This window comes from Macadamia integrifolia, chromosome 12 (assembly GCF_013358625.1).
Source record: "Macadamia integrifolia cultivar HAES 741 chromosome 12, SCU_Mint_v3, whole genome shotgun sequence".
In the NCBI taxonomy this organism is placed as follows: domain Eukaryota; kingdom Viridiplantae; phylum Streptophyta; class Magnoliopsida; order Proteales; family Proteaceae; genus Macadamia; species Macadamia integrifolia.
Window position 1 is genome coordinate 26673552 of NC_056568.1, and position 19247 is coordinate 26692798.

At 37.2% G+C, this 19247-nt stretch overlaps 4 protein-coding genes across 6 annotated transcripts in view; 1 reads left to right on the forward strand and 3 right to left on the reverse strand.

The window, feature by feature from the left end:
* Positions 1-3615, forward strand: part of LOC122058392 (zinc finger protein CONSTANS-LIKE 13-like) — a 4602-nt gene extending 987 nt beyond the window's left edge. Inside the window, exons 2-5 of one of the 3 annotated variants that reach the window (XR_006133757.1) lie at positions 803-1024; positions 2577-2863; positions 3262-3428; positions 3535-3615. Coding sequence is in view for 2 of the 3 variants with exons in the window: in XM_042621062.1 (XP_042476996.1) it covers positions 803-1024; positions 2577-2863; positions 3262-3352 (600 nt within the window). In the remaining variant the exon portion in view is untranslated. Of the gene's footprint in view, positions 1-802; positions 1025-2576; positions 2864-3261 lie in introns of all 3 variants that reach the window. The other 2 variants (XM_042621062.1, XM_042621063.1) reach the window with 2 other exon arrangements.
* Positions 3616-4300: 685 nt separating this feature from the next.
* On the reverse strand, positions 4301-5635 carry LOC122058276 (transcription factor bHLH71-like). The gene is made up of 2 exons (XM_042620887.1): positions 5089-5635; positions 4301-4983 (listed from the first exon to the last, which is right to left on the reverse strand). Exons 1-2 carry the CDS (start codon positions 5347-5349, stop codon positions 4585-4587), a joined length of 660 nt encoding a protein of 219 aa, XP_042476821.1. The 5' UTR covers positions 5350-5635; the 3' UTR covers positions 4301-4584.
* An 863-nt stretch (positions 5636-6498) lies between these two features.
* On the reverse strand, positions 6499-7611 carry LOC122057165. Its single transcript, XM_042619177.1, has 2 exons — positions 7129-7611; positions 6499-7056 (listed from the first exon to the last, which is right to left on the reverse strand). Exons 1-2 carry the CDS (start codon positions 7366-7368, stop codon positions 6679-6681), a joined length of 618 nt encoding a protein of 205 aa, XP_042475111.1. The 5' UTR covers positions 7369-7611; the 3' UTR covers positions 6499-6678.
* A 2213-nt stretch (positions 7612-9824) lies between these two features.
* Positions 9825-10804, reverse strand: LOC122056904 (CASP-like protein 1E1). Its single transcript, XM_042618876.1, has 2 exons — positions 10611-10804; positions 9825-10295 (listed from the first exon to the last, which is right to left on the reverse strand). The coding sequence occupies exons 1-2, from the start codon at positions 10802-10804 to the stop codon at positions 9965-9967; spliced, it is 525 nt and encodes a 174-aa protein (XP_042474810.1). The 3' UTR covers positions 9825-9964.
* Between the last annotated feature and the right edge of the window lie 8443 nt (positions 10805-19247).

Sequence of the window (19247 nt, forward strand, 5' to 3'; positions counted from 1 at the left end):
TTTTTTTTTTGGGGGGGGGGGGGGTGTGGGTGTTGGCGTGGGGTGGTTTTGGGTGTTGTAAGTTTGAATTCTTTTGTGTTATTCTAATGGTATTACTATTGTTATTATGATATTCATTTGTTGCTGTTGTTTTACTGAGTACTGATTGTTAATTATATATCTAAACGCACCATGGCTTGGCTGTAGACATTTTTTTGATTCCTGGCAGTTCGTTTCACACTTCCAACAGTTCTGTGCTGTTCTTACTCTTTTTTACACAATTATTTATTCTCTGTCCTCCACTTTTGAATCATTGGAGATTGTTAAGAGGAAATCATTGGAGATTATAAAGTTTCCTCTTAATTGTTATTCACTATAACTATGGTTTTTTACATATCTTTGTCATTGTTGCTATTCAGACTTCAAACTCCAAACTCTCAACATAGAAAATGGAAAATACAAGTATATAACACAAGTAGATATTGCTGGTCAGTTGAGTCTGAATCATGAATTTTTGTCAGATTTCTTCTTAGTTGTTGTCTTTACCGTACTACTGTTTTGTAGCGACGGTCTTCTGATACCATTTCGTTGCCATTGTTTCTATTCAAATTTCGATGTCTGCATTTTTCTAAATAATTATGATTATTTTGTTTTGATTTGTTTCTTTCTGTTGGTTCTCTTCCTAAACTATCTCTTATAACTGTTTATGAATATGGGTTCAATTTGTTCCAAGGAACATTCTCTTCATGCCTTAGCACAGTTATCTTGTTTTTACTACTATAACAATAATCTTTAAAAGGTTCTTGTTTTGATCTTGCATCAGAACCGAAATATGACTTGTGGGCGACACAAGGAAGATATTCAATCTCAACTCTGTCAACTGGCAAAGTCGGAGCACTGTTTGAATATTGATCGTGGGCGTTTTGAATCACTTATCAGTGTCAAAACCCAGGTCGTAGAACCAAATATCCAACCTGTAGATATGGGCAATATGAATGCTAGATTTGAACATGATACAGAACAAATTGTCTTGCCTGGTTACAAGGTTGGATTCTTTCCAATTTAGTTTTGCTGGAATAGTTTCTTTACTCGTTGTTTTCCATAATGTTCTGTTTGTGTGGAGGTTTGTTTGCTTACAAATTACTTCCACATTTATCTACAATTTCTGCCGTACTCATTCTTAATCTTTTCCATGCAAAGTGGTGCAGAAGTTAAGGTACTGAAGTGTTGAGCAGACTGAAGGAGGTGAGAAAGGATTTAGTTATTAGACCAAGCTGAAAGGGTTGAATAGGAGGCATGGGATTAAGTGGGAAGAGAAATTTATATTGCATCCCCTAAGGGTTGTGTTCCTTTGTTTGAGTTAGTGGTAGTGTTTTATTAGACTTGTTAAGATAATCTTTTGGTTTAGCTATCCATTTTGGTGTTAGCGTGGGGTCTATTAAAATTGTTTCTTGTTGGAAAAATGTGGACAGTTCACAGGTTTCGAAGGTTATTTATTTTTGTTGGGGCACCCGGGGGTGGGGGAAGCTCATACCTGTGTTAATGGGGAAAGAGAATGAGTAGTAAACTCACTATTGTCACTTCTTCAGATTTTCCTGCTCTCCAGTGGCACCTTCTGCTAAATTGTGACGCCTAGAGTTTTCATTGTTATTCCTTATATGATCTTTAGTTTGTTAGAATCAAAGATAATATTGGCACTTTCTTTCCAGATATCTTGCTTGTGGGGCTTGCAGGTGTTTTTTGGATCTTTTGAGTTGTGATGTATGATCAACTGATTCCTTAAAGGTTTGGTCATTGGTCCTTGAGATTCAATGTTCTTGCTTTCATTTATTTCTATTCTAACTGTGCAATTTGGAAAGGTAGAATCACTTTATCCATTAGATCTTTTACACAAGTCAAAGACCAGAAGTTAATTACCCAGAAAGGGGGGGGGGGGGACCAGAAGTCTGTTTGTTGAGTTGTAATGAATCTGTATCCAGGCTATAAGATATTAAAATTGGTCTGACAACGTTTCCAATTTTTACAGTGTAAAGAGATGGATTAGGCCTTCTCATTCTGTTCCTCAATTTAGTTATAGTGGTAGACTGACTTGTAACTGGTTCAATGATGAAATGGCATTTAGATTTTGTTGTATTTAAGAATGTAATGGAAAAAATTTAGAAGCTTCCAATGCATTCAATTTTCCTAGTCCTTTTCATAACTTAAACTCTCATAACATTGGTTTCTAATATCTAGACTCATAATATCGTCTTCTAAAGTACCCCAATTATTAGCCTTGTGTATGGCATGCAGAAGAGTTGGGGCAGTTCAGCCAATTAGGCAGCCATAATGTCAGCTCATCCATTATGATTTACTGTCTTCTGAGCTACTGTTGATCTATATGAATATTTTTATTTCGTTTCTCCTTAGCCTGTGGTTTGTTCTGAGCTACTTTGAATCTTTGTGTTATTTTGAGGTGTTTTGAGTTTCATGCTAAGATTGGCCATGGGATCCTCGTGACTAAGAGAATTTTGGTTCTTATTATCGGGTTCAACTTCCTGTCAACTTGAATATTCTATTACACTTTGGCATCAAACGTTGAGTTTCTCTTGATTCAGGGAGGTGCACTTCAATGGCACAGTAACAGTTGTGCATCAGCTGGTCCAGAACCCATTCCTTTTATTTCTATCGAAAGCTATGCTGAGGAAATATTGTTGTGTCATGAGAAACCCACAGAGTTTGGTGGCTTTGGCTGCCACACCAATTGTTGCTTGAAGGAGCAAACTCAGCATCCAGTTGTTAAAGAAAGCTTGCAGGGCCCACCAAAAGTTACTCCACGTGAGTTAACAAGCCAAGAGAGAGACAATGTGATCTTACGATACAAGGAGAAGAGGAAGGCAAGGAGGTAACCATACTACTTCCCCTGCTATATGATATATCTTTTAAGACATATAAGGGATTAAATGAAATTTATGGGCTTTTGGTGCCATAAGAGTTGGCTATGCTTTACATTATGACTCTGTTCAAGCATGCCTATTTCAATTATTCCATATTGTTCAGGGACTCTGGCGAGAGACCACCTATAAAGACACGTGGGCTGATGATTTACTCTGTTATAGCACTTGTTTTATAGTCCAATGCTACATTATTTGCACTATTGCCCAATAAGTGTGGTGTTATGGAAAATTGCCTATAGGATGTGAACTCTTGACTTTAAATTCAATGTTTTTCTGAATCTTCCCCGTGTGCACGTGATTGGTGTGATCATATTATCAATTCATGAGATGATATTCTTAATTTTAGATTCGACAAGCGCATCCGGTATGAATCCCGGAAAGCTCGTGCAGAAAGCAGGACAAGAATTAGGGGACGTTTTGCAAAGCTGGATCACTGAAATACTTGGACGCGATCAAGACACTGCATTTTGAATTGGTTGGGTTTCTTAAATGTTTCTAAATGTGTTTTAGCAGGTAGCTTTTGGGTCTTATTTCTTATTTATTTGTTTCTTATACTTGTAATAGCTCATGAAGTTAAAAGATAACAAATGTGCTATGTATCATTTTCCTTTTTGTGCAGTTAAATGTAAAAGTTCGTGCATTTGCCTTGATTTGAAGTAGTAAATGAAAGCAAGACAACTTTGTTTTTTCTGCTTGAAAATTGAGAGGGCCATTGAGAATTGCAGCTCAGATTTTTGGGTTTTTAGGTTGAAGAAGAAAGTCTCTTTCTGGCCTTAAAAGGGGGTTTAACAGAAATTAGACATGTAAATAACCTTTAATCAAGAAAGATGAAAAGTAGCCAGAAAATTTTCTTTTAACAAAAAGTTGATCCAAGTGAGTACCAACAAATAAATTGAGCCGGGGCACTTCCATGGTAATTAACATTGTCCTCAAGAGGAAGATGAAAAGCTGCCAGAAATCTTTAACCCAAGTGAGACTACCAACAAATGAACTGAACAGGCACTTCCATTCCATGGTAATTGATGAGAGGGTCATAGAGAATTGCAGCTCAAATATTTTTGGGTTTTTAGGTTGATGAAGAAAGTCTCGTTCTGGCCTTAAAGGGGGGGGGGGGTCTAACAGAGCATAGTTATCAATGCGACAAAGCAGCAAGGCGATGGAGGAAATTGTCCAAAAGCAAAGTGACACCAATAAGCCATTGCTTAGGCGACCAAGGCGCCAGTCCAGGCTGAACCACCTTATCGCTTAGGTGCCGCTCCTTGATAACTATGTAACAGAGCAATTAGACATGTAAATAACTTTTAATCAAGGAAGATGAAAAGCAGCCAGAAATCTTTAAACAAAAACTTGAGGGATGATCTAAGTGCGACTACCAACAAATAAACTGAGCAGGCACTTCCATGGTAATTAACATTGTTCTAAGAGCAATCAAAGAACTTGAATTTACATGGGAAGTTAACCAACATGAAAAATTAGCTGTTCTTCTATCCTTGTGGCTCAATCTTTGTAATTTTTTTTCTGTCCGTAAAGTATGGTTTCAAAGTTTTTCCTTTCATCCACTCCTATACAGTGTACACGAATGAACTAACTACCAATGGCCTGAACCCTGATAAACTGTTTCAGTTGGAAGGAACCCAAAAAGAAAAGAAGAAGAAGAAAGTGTATCATGTCAGAACTCAGAATTCAGAAGGTTAAAAGTGTGGGTAAGGTGTCTTTTGATTCTCTCTGCATTAATTTCATAGTCTCCATCTCCCTCTTCATTGGTCTTCAGCAGTGCAGTGATTGTTATCGTCAATGTCTGGTCCTTAACAGTGATACCAGCTGCTAAAACCTCTGCCTTCTGCTCCTCAAAAACCCTGAATATTCTCTCCATCACTAGATTATGCTGCTTCATCGTTGCACGTATACCGAACAATGCAACATTACCAGAAACTGTCACTTCCATGGACGATTTCTGGTGGGTTCGCAGATAAATCGCTTCTGCCTTCTGTTCCTGCAAACTCTTCAAGTCTCGCTCAAGTTTTCTTATGTAGGAGATTGTTTCATCAACAATTCTCTCTCTCGTTACCTGCATTTTGTAGAGTAAACCCATTCTAGAAAACTAAGAGCCCCAATTAAAATGAGTAACAGAGAAGAAAAAGAAGAGCCCAGTATTAGTATGTACGTGATTTACCTTAGGGAAGAGATGGGGAAACATGGATCGAAGAGTTGAGTATAGTTCAGCCATTTTATCTCTCCTGTTTCGTTCCCTTTGAATCTCCTCGACTCTCATCTTCTCACTAGCTTCATCTCTGGTTCTTTTTCTGGCGCTTGAGCTTGAAGCGTTCATCTCCTCGTTAATGGCGATATCCTGTGAGGCCGACATTAAAGGGTTAACTGCGTTTCTGCTGCTCTTCATTGTGACTCCTCCATGGGGTTCCCGTTCCTCTTCCATTGCTTTGCTTCTAAAAATCCGTAATGGAGGAGATAGAGGAGCAGTAGACTCATAGGCAGAGAACAAGTAGTTGGGTCTCTAAGCTTTTATGGGTGGGTTTGTAGATGACTGTGTGGGTCTTCGAGAATCATGGCGGTTAGTGTTTCTCTGATTCTGATTGGGGAAACTACTGCATATTTTCTGGAGGCAGAGCCACAGAGGATGAGAGGAGAGGAGATGAGATATCTGCTTTGTGCTCAATAACTTACACGATACTGACTTGCAGAAGAGAATGTGGGCGGCGTACGGACGATCAATGATGGCATTGGATTCCTTCGTAGTTTGTCTTGGTTTGTTGGAGAGAGAGAGAGAGAGAGAGAGAGAGAGAGAGAGAGAGAGTAGACTGCTTCATTTGGTCCATCCTTTTCCTTGAATGACATTTGTGTCCTACCCTAGAGAAATGGAGAGTAGTAAACATTTTACACAAAAGAATGCTTCATTTGGTCCAACGACTCCAGCCTTTTCCTTGAATGACAAATGTCCTACTCTCTCTCTCTCTCTCTCTCTCTCGATCTCGATCTCTTGATCTCGATAACAAACCAGACAGACAAAGAAGACACAAATGTCATTCTAGAAAAGACTGTCATGTTTTCGAAAATAAAAACAGATTTTTTGGTGTTTGATAAACCTGTTTTTCAAAATGTTTTTTATAAACATAATGCCACTAAAAAAATCCAATAGTATCATTGGATGCCTAAAACGGAGAGAGGGTTGAGTTGCCTCTTTTTAGGTTTAAATAGTTGAGAGATTTATTGGGCATAATAACCTTTTTTTTTTCACTCAAATTCATTTTTAAAAACGGAGAAACAAGTTTGACTTGTTTTGTCAAAGTTGTTTCTAGAATTGTAAATAGATATAAATTTTTATTTATCTTTCTAGAAACGGGTGAAATGGAACAACTTTATTAAAAACTTTTTAGGTTGTTTTTTCATTTTTGGGAACAAGAAAACGTAGAAACGACAAAAACGGAATATTGTCAAACGGTGCCTTACAATTTACACAATAGAATGCTTCATTTGATCCAATCTTTTCTAGAATGACATTTGTGTCTTACTTTGTCTGTCTGGTTTGTTATAGAGAGAGAGAGAGAGAGAGAGAGAGAGTATCGTAATAGTATTGGTATAAGTAATGGTATAAGTAATGGTATGTACTGTGATTTAAATCCCTGAGAGAGGGAGACTAGTAGTATACTGTACACAAGAACAATGCCTCATTTTGGTAGTCCAACACTTTCCTAGATTATTGACAATTCTCTCTCTCTCTCTCTCTCTCCAAATCAAGATTCCAAGATCAAGAGAGAAGAAGCAAAAGGTCCGTTCTGATCCTCTGGACCTCATCCCCATCTCTCTTCTTGACAAGTGCTGTGATGGTTAACGTTATCTTATGCTCATTAGCATTAATGTTGGCTGCCAGTACCTCTGCCTGGTGCTTCTCCAACACCATTAATGTCTTCACTGCAAAACCCTTCTGCATCACTGACTCTATAACAAAGAAGGCAATGTCTCCTGAAACCCTCACCTCCACTGAAAAATTCTGGTGGGTACATGACTGTTCCACCATTGCTGCCACTGAAGCCTTTCTTTTTGCTTCCAACTTCATAAGCTTCTGCTCTAGTTCTGCAATGTAATGGATTGTCTCACTCACTACCCTTTCTTGGGTGCTGGTAGGCTGGGAGTATAAGGTTATCAACATTTTATGCAATGTAGAAGAAGAGAAATAAAAGAAGAAAACTGAACTGACCTTAAGTTGCAGGGTGGGAACTATGGTTTGAAGATCTTTAAAGAGCTCAGCTACCTTTGTGTATGATTGATCTTTTGGCAACTGGGCTTTTCTGTCTCTGCTTCCGCCGCGGGCAGTGGCAGTGGAGGTGGTGATGGTTTGAGGCAAAGGGGAGAAGTATGACAAGGGAGGAATTACAGAGTCTCTGTAGTCCCCCATGATAGTCAGAAACAATTCAGTGATGGCTTCCTCTTCTTCCATTGCTTCTTCCTGTTGTGTACATTCTTAACAGCTTATTATACCAATTACAAGGATTTGGTGGTGATGATGTTGGGGAGTTAAGTGTGTCTTTCAGACTTCATGGGTTTGTCTTCATTGCTTCCAATTGCAGGAAATTCTGGTCAATATGTCAGAGGTTGATGAGGTTAGCTTATGCTTAACCTGTATCCTGTAATTCTAATATGGAAATCAAGAGAGAGAGAGAGAGATTCTTTTGTTCTTTTGACTGAATGCTTCCAGGTTGAAGAACTTGAGTACATGATTTGTCATTGTTGTTTCTAGTTCTAACTGCTTAAACTATCTATCAAATTCTCACTAAGAAGTCATGATTTAGTTTTAGATCTATCTTGTTGCAACCAAAGTGGTGAATTGAGAACTTGTAACCATCTTTTGACTGCACTTTCCATATTTTTAAAAATTCTTTTGAGTAAGGGGTAAAAAATATTTTGAAAATCATTTAAAAGTGATTTACCATTACATTTTTCTCAATATATGTCAGTACACAATGACAGGATCTTATCCTTATTGAAAAAACAAATATGTTTTCATATTAGAGAAAAAAATAAAGTTATTTCTTTTTCACCAGCTGTGGTTATGTCTAAAGCCTAGCCTTCCATGGAAACCATCACAGGAAGGGTATGTATGTGACACATGTGGGTACAAAAAGATTGTGCTACCCCCCACCCCATATTGGCTGCGCAATTGGGTGGCATTTCTTGCCCCTTTTTTTTTTATTAGTGAATATATCTATTAAAATCTTGACCATTAATTGGATCTCTTTCTTGTTGTGCTGGTATACATTGTTGTAATTCTTACTTAACAACTCTTAACTTTTGGGAAAGCGATCATAACATGGTATCAAATATTCAGAGCAGTAAGGTCAAATTGATGCTTGCAGGGGTAGAGGGTGTTGTCTAGGTCTGATTTAATTTCACTTCCCTTACCTTTACTTCCCTTGCAACTAGACAAAGTGCTAAGAAAAACTATCAGAAAGTGTTAGTTGCCTAGAGAAAAACTGACTGGTTCATTAGAAACCATTAATTTCATAAAATATCAACCAAACGTAACTTAAATTAAACAGATTGAAGCAATTAAACTCACATTCCACAAAGCCAAGCATCAAGCCCCTTAGTCAAAACCTCATAAAGACTTCATAGCGAGGGCAAGAAAAAGTCAATGTGGCCTGTTTTGGCCCAAGCCTGAACCATATATCCCAATTTAGGGGATGGTATCGGTATTTGGATCGGTGGGTATTGGTTGGTTTTACCTCTGTTTTTTTTTTAAATTAACTTTTTACTATTTTACCCCTGAAACGATACGAATAATCGATTCGGATCGATCAAGGATCGAGCATTGGTCTTAATCGATACCAATCCGATACGACTGATATGAGACCAATACTTGAAACCATGATCCCAAGTGAGGGATTCTGACAGCTTTGGCCATTGGGTGAAACTGGTTGGTGAAAGTGGTTAGCGAAACAGTCTTATCTTTTATTTATGGAATTTCTTTATGACAACTTCAAGTATCAAAATAATATTTGTAACTGTACTTTGGGAAAAGATTCTTTGAGTCATTGGGGTAGGGTGTGCATGTTAGCATTACTATGTCTGTCTATTTCCTCCTCACATGAAAAGGTACTGCTGTCTTCTATTATATGATAAAGTTTTGTTGTGCTGCATTGTGAACTCTCCCCTTTAATTATTTTTACCCCTTTTAGCATAAAATCTCATCATTAAATACAAGTACTTATGCTACTAAATAAAAAAAATTGATAGGATGGTAAGCCATTTTCAAGTTTGGGAAAACATTGGGCATGCCACCATGGTACCCATCATGTACTGTCAATCTCTCTCCTTCTCCTTTGTTTCTCTTTTTCTCCTTTGAAAAAGACCCCCTTACCCTCTTCTGTCCAAACTTGTGATTGGTACATATATGTTGCTAGCTTATGGAAAGCGGGTGACATGCCCAAACCTCTCCCCTCAAGTTATTTTGAAAACCCTTTTTCTATGAGATAGGACCCCTCCCCTATAGGTAGCCACCCCACCCTATTTCACACCATCCATGATTCCCACATCTCGTGGATGGTGTGAGAATTGAGATGGATTAGGGTGGTTACCCACCAAGAAGCGGACTCCTTTTTTAGGGTTTAGATCCATTGCATGTACATGCATCTAAACGTACGCTTCATGTGCTCACACCATTTACTTTTGTCTCGTACATCACTCTTCATCTTTTAAATAGTAATAAATGGGATACGTGTCGCCACCTAAAATTTAGTTACATGTGAATGAATGTAGGTGCAGGGATCTCAATTCCCTTTTTTGCCAATTTTTTTTTTACTTATAATTTTAAAAACTTTTGATAACAAGATAAGACTCAATCAAAAGAAAGTTATATTAAATAACCTTTTCTTGGTAAGAACATACATAGCTATTATACCCTTTATCAAACAGTTGCCATGGTACCCAAACTTACAAATGAAAGGTGGAAGAAGAAGATGAAGATGAAGATGAAAATCTAAGATCATTGCTTGCTTACTTGCCCTGAAGATCCAAATTGAAAAGGAGCCAATAATCTAGAGAGTCCTCTTGTGGAGAAGCAAAGCCCTGAACACTGCTAGCATAAGAAAGATGAGGGCTCCAATAATAGAAACAGCAATGGAGGCTGTGTTGAAGCGACAGAACTTCATGAACACATTACAGACCTTCTCCCACCTCAGATGCCCATTCCCTTTGTATCCCACAACACCAATGGCGGCAGCTGCTCCGTTGCCGGAGAAGAGAAGCACTGCCACAACCAGATCAAGGGCAAGGATAGTCACATCCATCCCCGCCAGCTTCAGCATCGTCAGCACCAGAGAAGACACTGCGTAAGCACAAGCTACTACATTTGCTATTAATAAATATCTGTAACCACAAAGCCCACAACAAACTTGGTTAGGTTTTTTTTTTTTTGCTAACGAAGGGTGGCCTGATTAGTCCGTGCATGGATTGAGTCATACCGGGGTTGAACGAGAATCACTCAACTTTCATTGGAAGCAGTGAAAGAACACTAAACACCCACATATGAGTAGCCCAAAGTGTGTCTAGTGGGAGTCGAACTTAGGACGTCCGAGTTTACGAGTTGTACCAAGTTCGTTGCTCACCAACTGCACTACCTTTGGATTAACAAACTTGGTTAATTACTATAGAAGAAGAAGAAAAAGAAGAAGAGAAACTTACATGAAAGCAGAGATGTATTGCCACTTAGCAGTAGCAGGAACATCAAAGGGAGGAAGGTTGGGTTGGACAGTGACAAGGATGAGCTGAGTCTCATTAGAAACACTGGTGAGGATAAAAGCTATGAGGGTGGTGACTAAGGCCAGCATCCTAAGCTGCACAACCTTCTTCATCTCCTGCTCTCCATTATTCTCCATTTCTTGTTTCCTTATAGATTTTATTTCTGCAACTGTTTTCCTTCCATCCCTTTGTAGCTATATATTTATATCAGTTAAGTATCAAGGTCTGATTTGGTATGATTTCTATTTCAATTTGTAGTGTGTTTGGTTTAATTTTTGGACCTCATTTCAATGAAATAGAAATAAATTTGAATAGAAATTCTGAAATAGCTCATAATTAATTTGATGGGTAATGCAGTAATATCATGTTAAAATAAAACACCACATTTCTTCTTCTCTTGATGGTCTAAGTCTAAGTTGATGTAAATGGACAGTCAAAATCCAAATTCGAATTTGCATTCGTATTCTTTAGGGGTTTTTCGTATCTGAATAAGGCTATCCGGATTAAAATCCGAATTATCTGAAAAAATAATAATCCGATTCGATTAGATAATCAATTAATGATTTTGAGGGTTCTTGAAGTTTAACAAGATTCTAAAGAATGAGGAAAAGAGTTAAAACAACCTAGAAAGCTGTATCAAGAGCAAATTATATTCATTGGGGGGAGGAAGGTCATGATTACACAAGTTAGAGAGTAAACGGATAATTGAAAATCCGAATTCGATCCGCATCTATATTCGTTCAGGGGTATCCATATCCGGTCAAAGATATCCGGATCCAAATACATCCGATCCCAATTCGATCCGTATCCAATCCATTTACATCCCTACAACGTCTAACCACCACCATGCACCCCTTCTTGGCCCTGCCTCTATACTCCTATCACCACCATCATCTCCCAAAGAAATATAGAGAATCTATTTTCAGAAATAGAACTACCAAATGGATTTTTTATTCTTGAAATATATTATTTCATATTGATGCAACCAAAATAATTTCAATTTCTTGACAAAAAAATCTATTTGTTAACTATTTCATGAAATCAATCCGAAATTGCAATAGGAATCATACCAAACCTAACTAATGAATATTCAAGGAGGGAGGAGGTGAGAACAATGAGCAGGGAAGAAGAGTAGTCTCTTTTATGGAGACTGAGACTTGAGAGGGCTATGTTGTGTAGGCATCAACAAGACACATGTTAGACAGTTGTGAATACCTAAATATAGAACTAGGGAGTCCAGATCCTCTTTCGATGTGGTTACCTATCCACATGGAATCCCACTGCCCATGAGGTATCAAACCAAGAGTCATCAGTGCATGCACCATAAAGGTTTAGATGAGTTAGATTGGAATCACAAGGGCTCTTGCATCAAATAAAAAATGAAAGAATTGAGTTAAGGTGGGAAGACTCAAAAAATACCATTTGGGGTCTAATTCAAAATCTTAAGCTATTACGTGAAAATTACCTAAGGGTACACCAAGACACATCCAAGGTCCTAGATAACTTATGTGAAATTTACCTCTGTAACTCCCAGAATCTCAACAATGTGAACCAAACAGTCGAAACTTCGATAAAGACAATGATATCAATAACATTTCATTAATAAGCTTCTATGTATGCGTCTATTGATGATGCGAGGTTTCGTCCAATTGCTTTTTTATACTTTACTACTTATGTAAATGACGATGTATCCAATGATATAGTATAGTATATTATGAATTTTCAATTTGGGGTCAATTTGTTTTCAAGGCCCTATTTCTTTCCATATATAATGGAAAAAAAAAAAATTCTTGTAAAATAAGTTTGTCTTCACTATTTATTTTAGTGTAAAATTGGGGGTGGGGGGAAGGGGGAGAGGCATTCTAAAGTTGAAAATTTTCATGTAAAATAGCAATTGTGCACGAATTTTTTTAAACAAAACAAATGAGACCCAAATAGAAGAAGCTGAAAAAGAATGTAATTTAGGATTTTTCATAATTTTTTCTATATAAAATGCAAAAATGACGTCATAAAATAAGGATGTAAAATTTCATTAGCAAGAAAAATATACAAGAAATGTTCTACTTGTTTTTTGGATAAAATTCATGTAAAAAAAAAAAATCTCTTACATGACTTTTACCTAGAGACAAACATAACCTAAAAATATATAGTACATAAACATGCATGCTAAGAAAATGTAATTTACACAACCCGAATGAAAGAAAAAAAAAAAAAATGCTATGATTGACTATTTTGAGCTACATGGAAGGCTACTTTGCTCAATTAAACCCACCATTGAATAGATAGTCCATATGTGTAGATACTAAGGCACCGTTTGATAACGTTTCTGCTGTTTCTGTGTTTAGAAATAGCAAAATCGGTTTTTCACGTTTTCGAAAATAGAAACGGATTTTTTCGTGTTTGATAAACCCGTTTCTCGAAATTTTTTTTGCATATATAATGCCACTAAAAAACCCAATAGTATCATCGGATGCCCAAAAGGGAGAGAGGGTTCGGTTGCCTCTTTTTAGGTTTAAATAGTTGAGAGATATATCAAGCACAACAACCTTTTTTTTCCCCTCAAATTCGTTTCTAGAAACGACTTCGTTAAAGTTGTTTCTAGAATTATAAATAGGCATAAATTTTGATTTATGTTTTTAGAAATGGGTGAAACTAAGGGCCCGTTTGATAACGTTTCTGCCGTTTCTGTTTCAAGAAACGACAGATACATAAATTTTCGTTTCTAGAAACAAAAACGGAATTGAAAGTGTTTGATAAGTCATGTTTTTAGAAGTCAATGGTAACCAGTGAAAGAATTGCCACAAGTCGTTTCCAGAAACGGCGAAACAAGTTCAACTTGTTTCGCCTGGGTCGTTTCTTGAACCATAAATAAATAAAAATTTCTATTTCTATTTCTAAAAATAAGTGAAATGAAACAGTTTTTTTAAACACTTTTTGCTCCGTTTCTGCTGTTTCTGGAAACAGAAACGGCAGAAACGCGTTTCTTGAAACGTTATCAAACGGGCCGTAAGGGTGTTAATCGGTTCGGTTTTGGTTTAAACGGTGCGGATCGGTTCGGTTCACATTTATTTGACTAAAACTATAACCGCACCATTTACTAAACGGTTCCACTTTCTGAAACCGTGACCGTTTAGTAAACGGTTTTGGTTTCCACGGTTTCTAAACGGTGTCGGTTTCACTATTTTAAACAGTTTCGGTTCGATTTATTCCATACGGTTTGTAAAATGGTTCACAATCGGTTTGTTATTACAGCCATCTCTAAACTGAAGATCGTAAGCTTATCAAAAAATAATTGGCAACCACAAATAAGAGATTCTATATTAACTATGGTATGTCTTAATTTGATAATCTAGTGTTATTTCTTTGCATGTCCATTCTCAAACATTTAGAACTAATGTCATACAACATCCAAATCCAGTCTTCTACAGCATAAAATATTAAAATGACAAGTGATTCAACCAAAACACCCCATCTATGATAACATAATAACATAGTAACATATATGGATTACAAGTTCATGATCTAAAGCCTAAATTTGAACTGAATTGTAATAAATCATTCCAAAGCAAGATGAACACTTAATTTAATTGTTAATTGTTATACGGATTACTGCCCCTTCTTTATTTAATTGTTATACGGATTAATCGGATCGGTTTAAACAGTTGAAACTATTTTAAACGGTTCAGTTTAAACGGTTTCAATTCGGTTTGAAACCAACGGGTTCAATTCGGTTTGAAACCAACGGGTTCAATTCGGTTTGAAACCAACGGGTTCCACGGTTAAAACCGACCTGACCCGTTTAGCTAATCGGCCTGAAACTTAAAACCATAACCGCACCATTTACTAAACAGTTTTACGGTTTCGGTGTAAACTGATTGGTTCGGTTTCGATAAACGGTTTCGGTTACAAATTCACATCCTTAGGTGAAACAGAACAACTTTATCAAATGCTTTTTAGGTTGTTTCTCTGTTTCTGGAAACAAGAAAACGCAAAAACGGCAGAAACAAAACATTATCAAATGATGCCTAAGATTTGTCCTTCCGAAAGAGCACAATTATCAAAACTTCCAAAAAATGACAAAACAAATGAAAAGACATAAGTGTGAAAACCCCCTTTGTCCTACAATATCTCATATTAACTAAATCTCAAGTTTTGTGATTTAATATCAATCATCTAATCATGTGTTGAACTTTTACCTATATAACTTTGAGCATTTAAGCAAAGATGTCAAAGATGACTTTAATTTTAATTATTTTCTCCAAAGCTACATATTGTCATTTGGAAAAATGGACTCACATTTAAACTAGCTAGATGGACAAGGTGTAAGGAGTACCAACAAAAATGCCATGTGGCAAATATTTAAGGCCTTGAAAGGAGTGTCCTAAATGGAATGGGAAGGTAACGTTAACTCTCTGATCATTCTAATAGTTATGCTATTTTACTTTAATTTTTCTTTCTTACAAATATAAATGATAAAATCAAAGGGAAAAGGATGTACACTCCACGGTGAGTCCATAGCTCTAACACTCTCTCTTGATATTTTCTTTTCAATCTCCATGATTAAATAGATATCCCTTGTTACACTCCCTTTCGTGCATCCATTAGCTGGACATGAGATATGCTATTACAGGCATCGTCAAGTACTATGTGGTGCTTACTGAAAACATCTCTGCATGTACGTTCGCCTACATTTACGGTTCGCCTACATTTACGGGTCAGGTGCCAACATCTATCCCTTTTATTTCTGTAACTATACATCTATCCCTTTTATTTCTATAACTATACATCTTCACTCTTTAAATGGCAGAAGGAGTGACAGATATCGACACCTAACACTTAAGTGTAGAGGAACTCAACTCGTGCAAACCTACTTAAACTAATTGAAGCCACATCCTCTATTTTCCGTGAGGTATTATAAGGAACTCCATATTAATGCCATATGATATGCAACTAATTAATTAAGATGGACCTTAGGTGGACTAACCAATTCCTTTGTTTTCTAGTAAACATTAAATTTCTCTCTTACTTTGATTGATTGTGGACGTTGGACTAATTAATTAGAGACATCCCTATCTCATGAAGTATACCGTTGTTAATCTGAATATTGATTGGCATGGGCTCCAGGTTCGATCAGGGTTTTAGTTCATGGTATCAAAAACGGTCTTGGAAGAACTCAACCCCGAACTCAACTCCATAACTGGCACCCAAGACCAGATCGACCCACATCAATTTCCATAGGAAACCGATGTGGGATCAACCCCCATAAGTTGATACGGGATTGTAATATATCACCACACTTCTGAACCCAACATCTACGGTGGCGATGCCATGCCGGCCATTGGATCCTTGCCGCACCACCGTACCCATGGTAGAGAAACATCGCCCCTACAGTGGCCCACTTCGGATCATAAGCGACTCTCACTCTGCTTCAGGGTTACCCGACGTCCACGGCGGCCCATTCAAGATCATAAGGCACCAGGTCGTTCCTTTCGCACGCGGGTTGGGCCAATGATCAGCTACTCTAATACCACTATTACGGGCCTGAAAGAACTCAACCCCATAAACCATTTTACAAGGTGAGGGGACCCAATACCATATCAACCCACACCAAATCCCATAAGAAACAATGTGGGATCAGCCCCCATTAGTTGATATGGAATCGTAACATAGTGTCATCCAGTTTTGAAATCGATATTGTATTCGATACCGATTAATATATATTGGCCAAATCGGATGTTTTTTCCCTCAAATATACTGATACATTACCATATTTTTTACCATTTACCCTATGTCAATATTGTATCACTGACCCGATATTGAACATATATCAATATGTCAGCTGATCTGATACTGATACCTAAATCCCTGATGACAATCAACTTATTGTTAAAAACTAGTTAAGATAGAAGTACAATAGTTTAACAGTTCGAAATATAAGAAGTCCAATATAAATTGAGACATGGTTGAGTTGGACCATTAAAATTGAGATATCGTTGACACATGAGATCTATTTAATCAACGGTTCGGATCGGGCAAGGGTGCAGGTTGGACCCATCCTATTTCCTGTGAATACCTATGGGATTAAACTTGAAAGCTATAAAAATGTATCAAATTGCTGGCTAAACCCAGTAGGCCACCTGCATTAGGTAGTCATCAGATTTCCCTTCTCTAAATTTTATGATAAGAGAAGCTCTCTCTCTAGGAGAGAACGGTTTGGGAAGGTTACATATATCTAAGTACAACATATTAATTTCAAAGCTATAATATTAAGTTTTAAACCATACACTAGTTTAAGGTCCCCGTTCCTGTTGCCTTTGCTGGAATGGTACCGAAGATGTTGGTCATCTCTTATTCTCCTGCCCCTTCTCCTCCACTATCAAAAAGAGAGTCCTCACCTCCTATTGGCCTTCCAATAGACGTATCCTCCACTTGAGCAAAGAATAGATCTGGGTTGATATGATCTTCGGTGAATCTTCTATATGTGATACAACCGGGGTAGCTTGTCTTTTGTGCTACTATTAACCATATCTGGATAGAGCGTAATCTTTGTAGAGGAATTTCCAACTCTTGACTTTTTGATATGATTTGGAAAGCCATCTACTTCGATGTTAACTCCAAACTTGGTTGCATCCATCATTTCATGGTTCAAGATACCCCAAGGAAGATGCTTACTGTTGTATCTTGGGGTCTTCCTATCTCTATTATCCCCCACCTTGAGGTATCATCGTGTTGATTTTGTTGTTGTTGGGCCTCCTAAACTGCTCTAGCTGGTAGGCACTTTGTTCGCTTTGCCTCCACCCCCCGCACCCCCCCCCCCCAACCTCTCCTTCCCTTGTATATTCTTCTTCTTAGCAATGAATTTACTTATTCATCCAAAAGAAAAAAAAAAGAGACTAACCTTGAAACCTATAACATTAACTGAGCTTTAAACCAGAGAGTTGGGGAAAGTTACATATATATCCAAGTATATATGTTAATATTTCAGAATTCAAAGAACTTTTGATGGAATGAATGAGTGAATGTTCCAGCTTAGCAAACCTAATACAATATCTATAAATAGAATATGTTTTTTAAATATATGGGATGTTTATACCATAAAAGACATTAAATTCAGATTATTTTGACTAGCTACTATCCTCATTTTCAACTCTAAAGGATAGTAAAATATTGAGGGGTCTTTCCAGGATTCCCAATGAAGGTCCTGTTCTTCTAATTGGTTATCATATGTTACTGGATTCTGAACTTTCCACACACTTGTTGAAGCATTCTTAAGGGAGAAGAAAGTTATAGTTCATGGAATTGCACACCCATTGTTCCTCGCATACTTTGAAAGTTCACTACCAGAATTCTCTATGATTGATCTGATAAAAGTTTTCAATGCATCACTTGTTTCAGCAAGTAACCTTTTTAAGCTGCTGTAAAAAAAAATCATATATTCTTTATCCTGGTGGAGAATGCGAGGCTCTTCATCGCAAGGTGCATCAATTTCTTGTACAAGTTCTTCTTGCCTCTCAGAAGAATCATTTCTTCTATTCTAGTCATCTTTGTTTGCCAACATCTTTTGGAAACTAGATGGTCATTGTTGTTTACCAAAAGAAAGTCACTGAATGATAGAATCAAATTCTGAGAAACTTAAGAACATGGTCTTCATGGATGAAGTATTATTATGTTTTTGGTTTCTGTCTAGTGTCTGTGGTAATTCAGAAAATACAAAGAGATGATCCTGTTTTGCTAATGGGAGTTTTTTCATTGGATAATGCTGCATATACATAAACCTACAAGTCCAACGACTGTGAAATAATGTGTACCTTGAGAGGGGGAGAGAGAGAAAATGTTGATTTCTGGAACTTCTTATCTGATGAATTAAACGGATAGAATATCCTTCAAAGGATTGTCTTCATTGCATAAAACTCAAAAGGTTTTGGCATTCCCATTAAAAAGAAGCATAAATGCCACCATCCAATTCCACCAGAAGAAAATTTTCATACTTTGCTCTCATTTTAACAAACAGCTGGTCCGTATCTAACTATTTCTATTTTCCTCCTACAGTCCTACCTCTCCTACTTCAGATGTTAACACCCAAAGTAGTAGTAGTTATATAATCATCAATCACAATTTCAAACTTTCCGGTACAACGGGCCAAAAATATCTTGACGCCTCAGAAAAATCAGGGGAATGGCAAGAAGTGTAACCCCAAAGAAGTTAATCCATTTGAAATAGACAACAAATGGAATTGATAAAGGTTTTGTTTCATGATCTCTGTCTGGGACGAATAGATGCCCCAATCACAATCCCAACATCAACTTGCATGACCACACTATGACTCTTATGGTCTCACATCATTGCATAACTACCACCTTAATCCACTGCTTGATTTGAAGATCTACATCCAAAGATTAAAACTCCATGCTGTAACCCTGATAGTTCACTTACTGCAATAGTACTCATCATAAGTTCACTTACTCCAACAGTAATTCATCATCTTTCTTGTTAGCATTTGCAATAGGAGAAAGAACTCTGCGACTAGCACTCAACAACCTTTGCAAGTATTCTCATGCGAGATCCACATATTTTCTCATG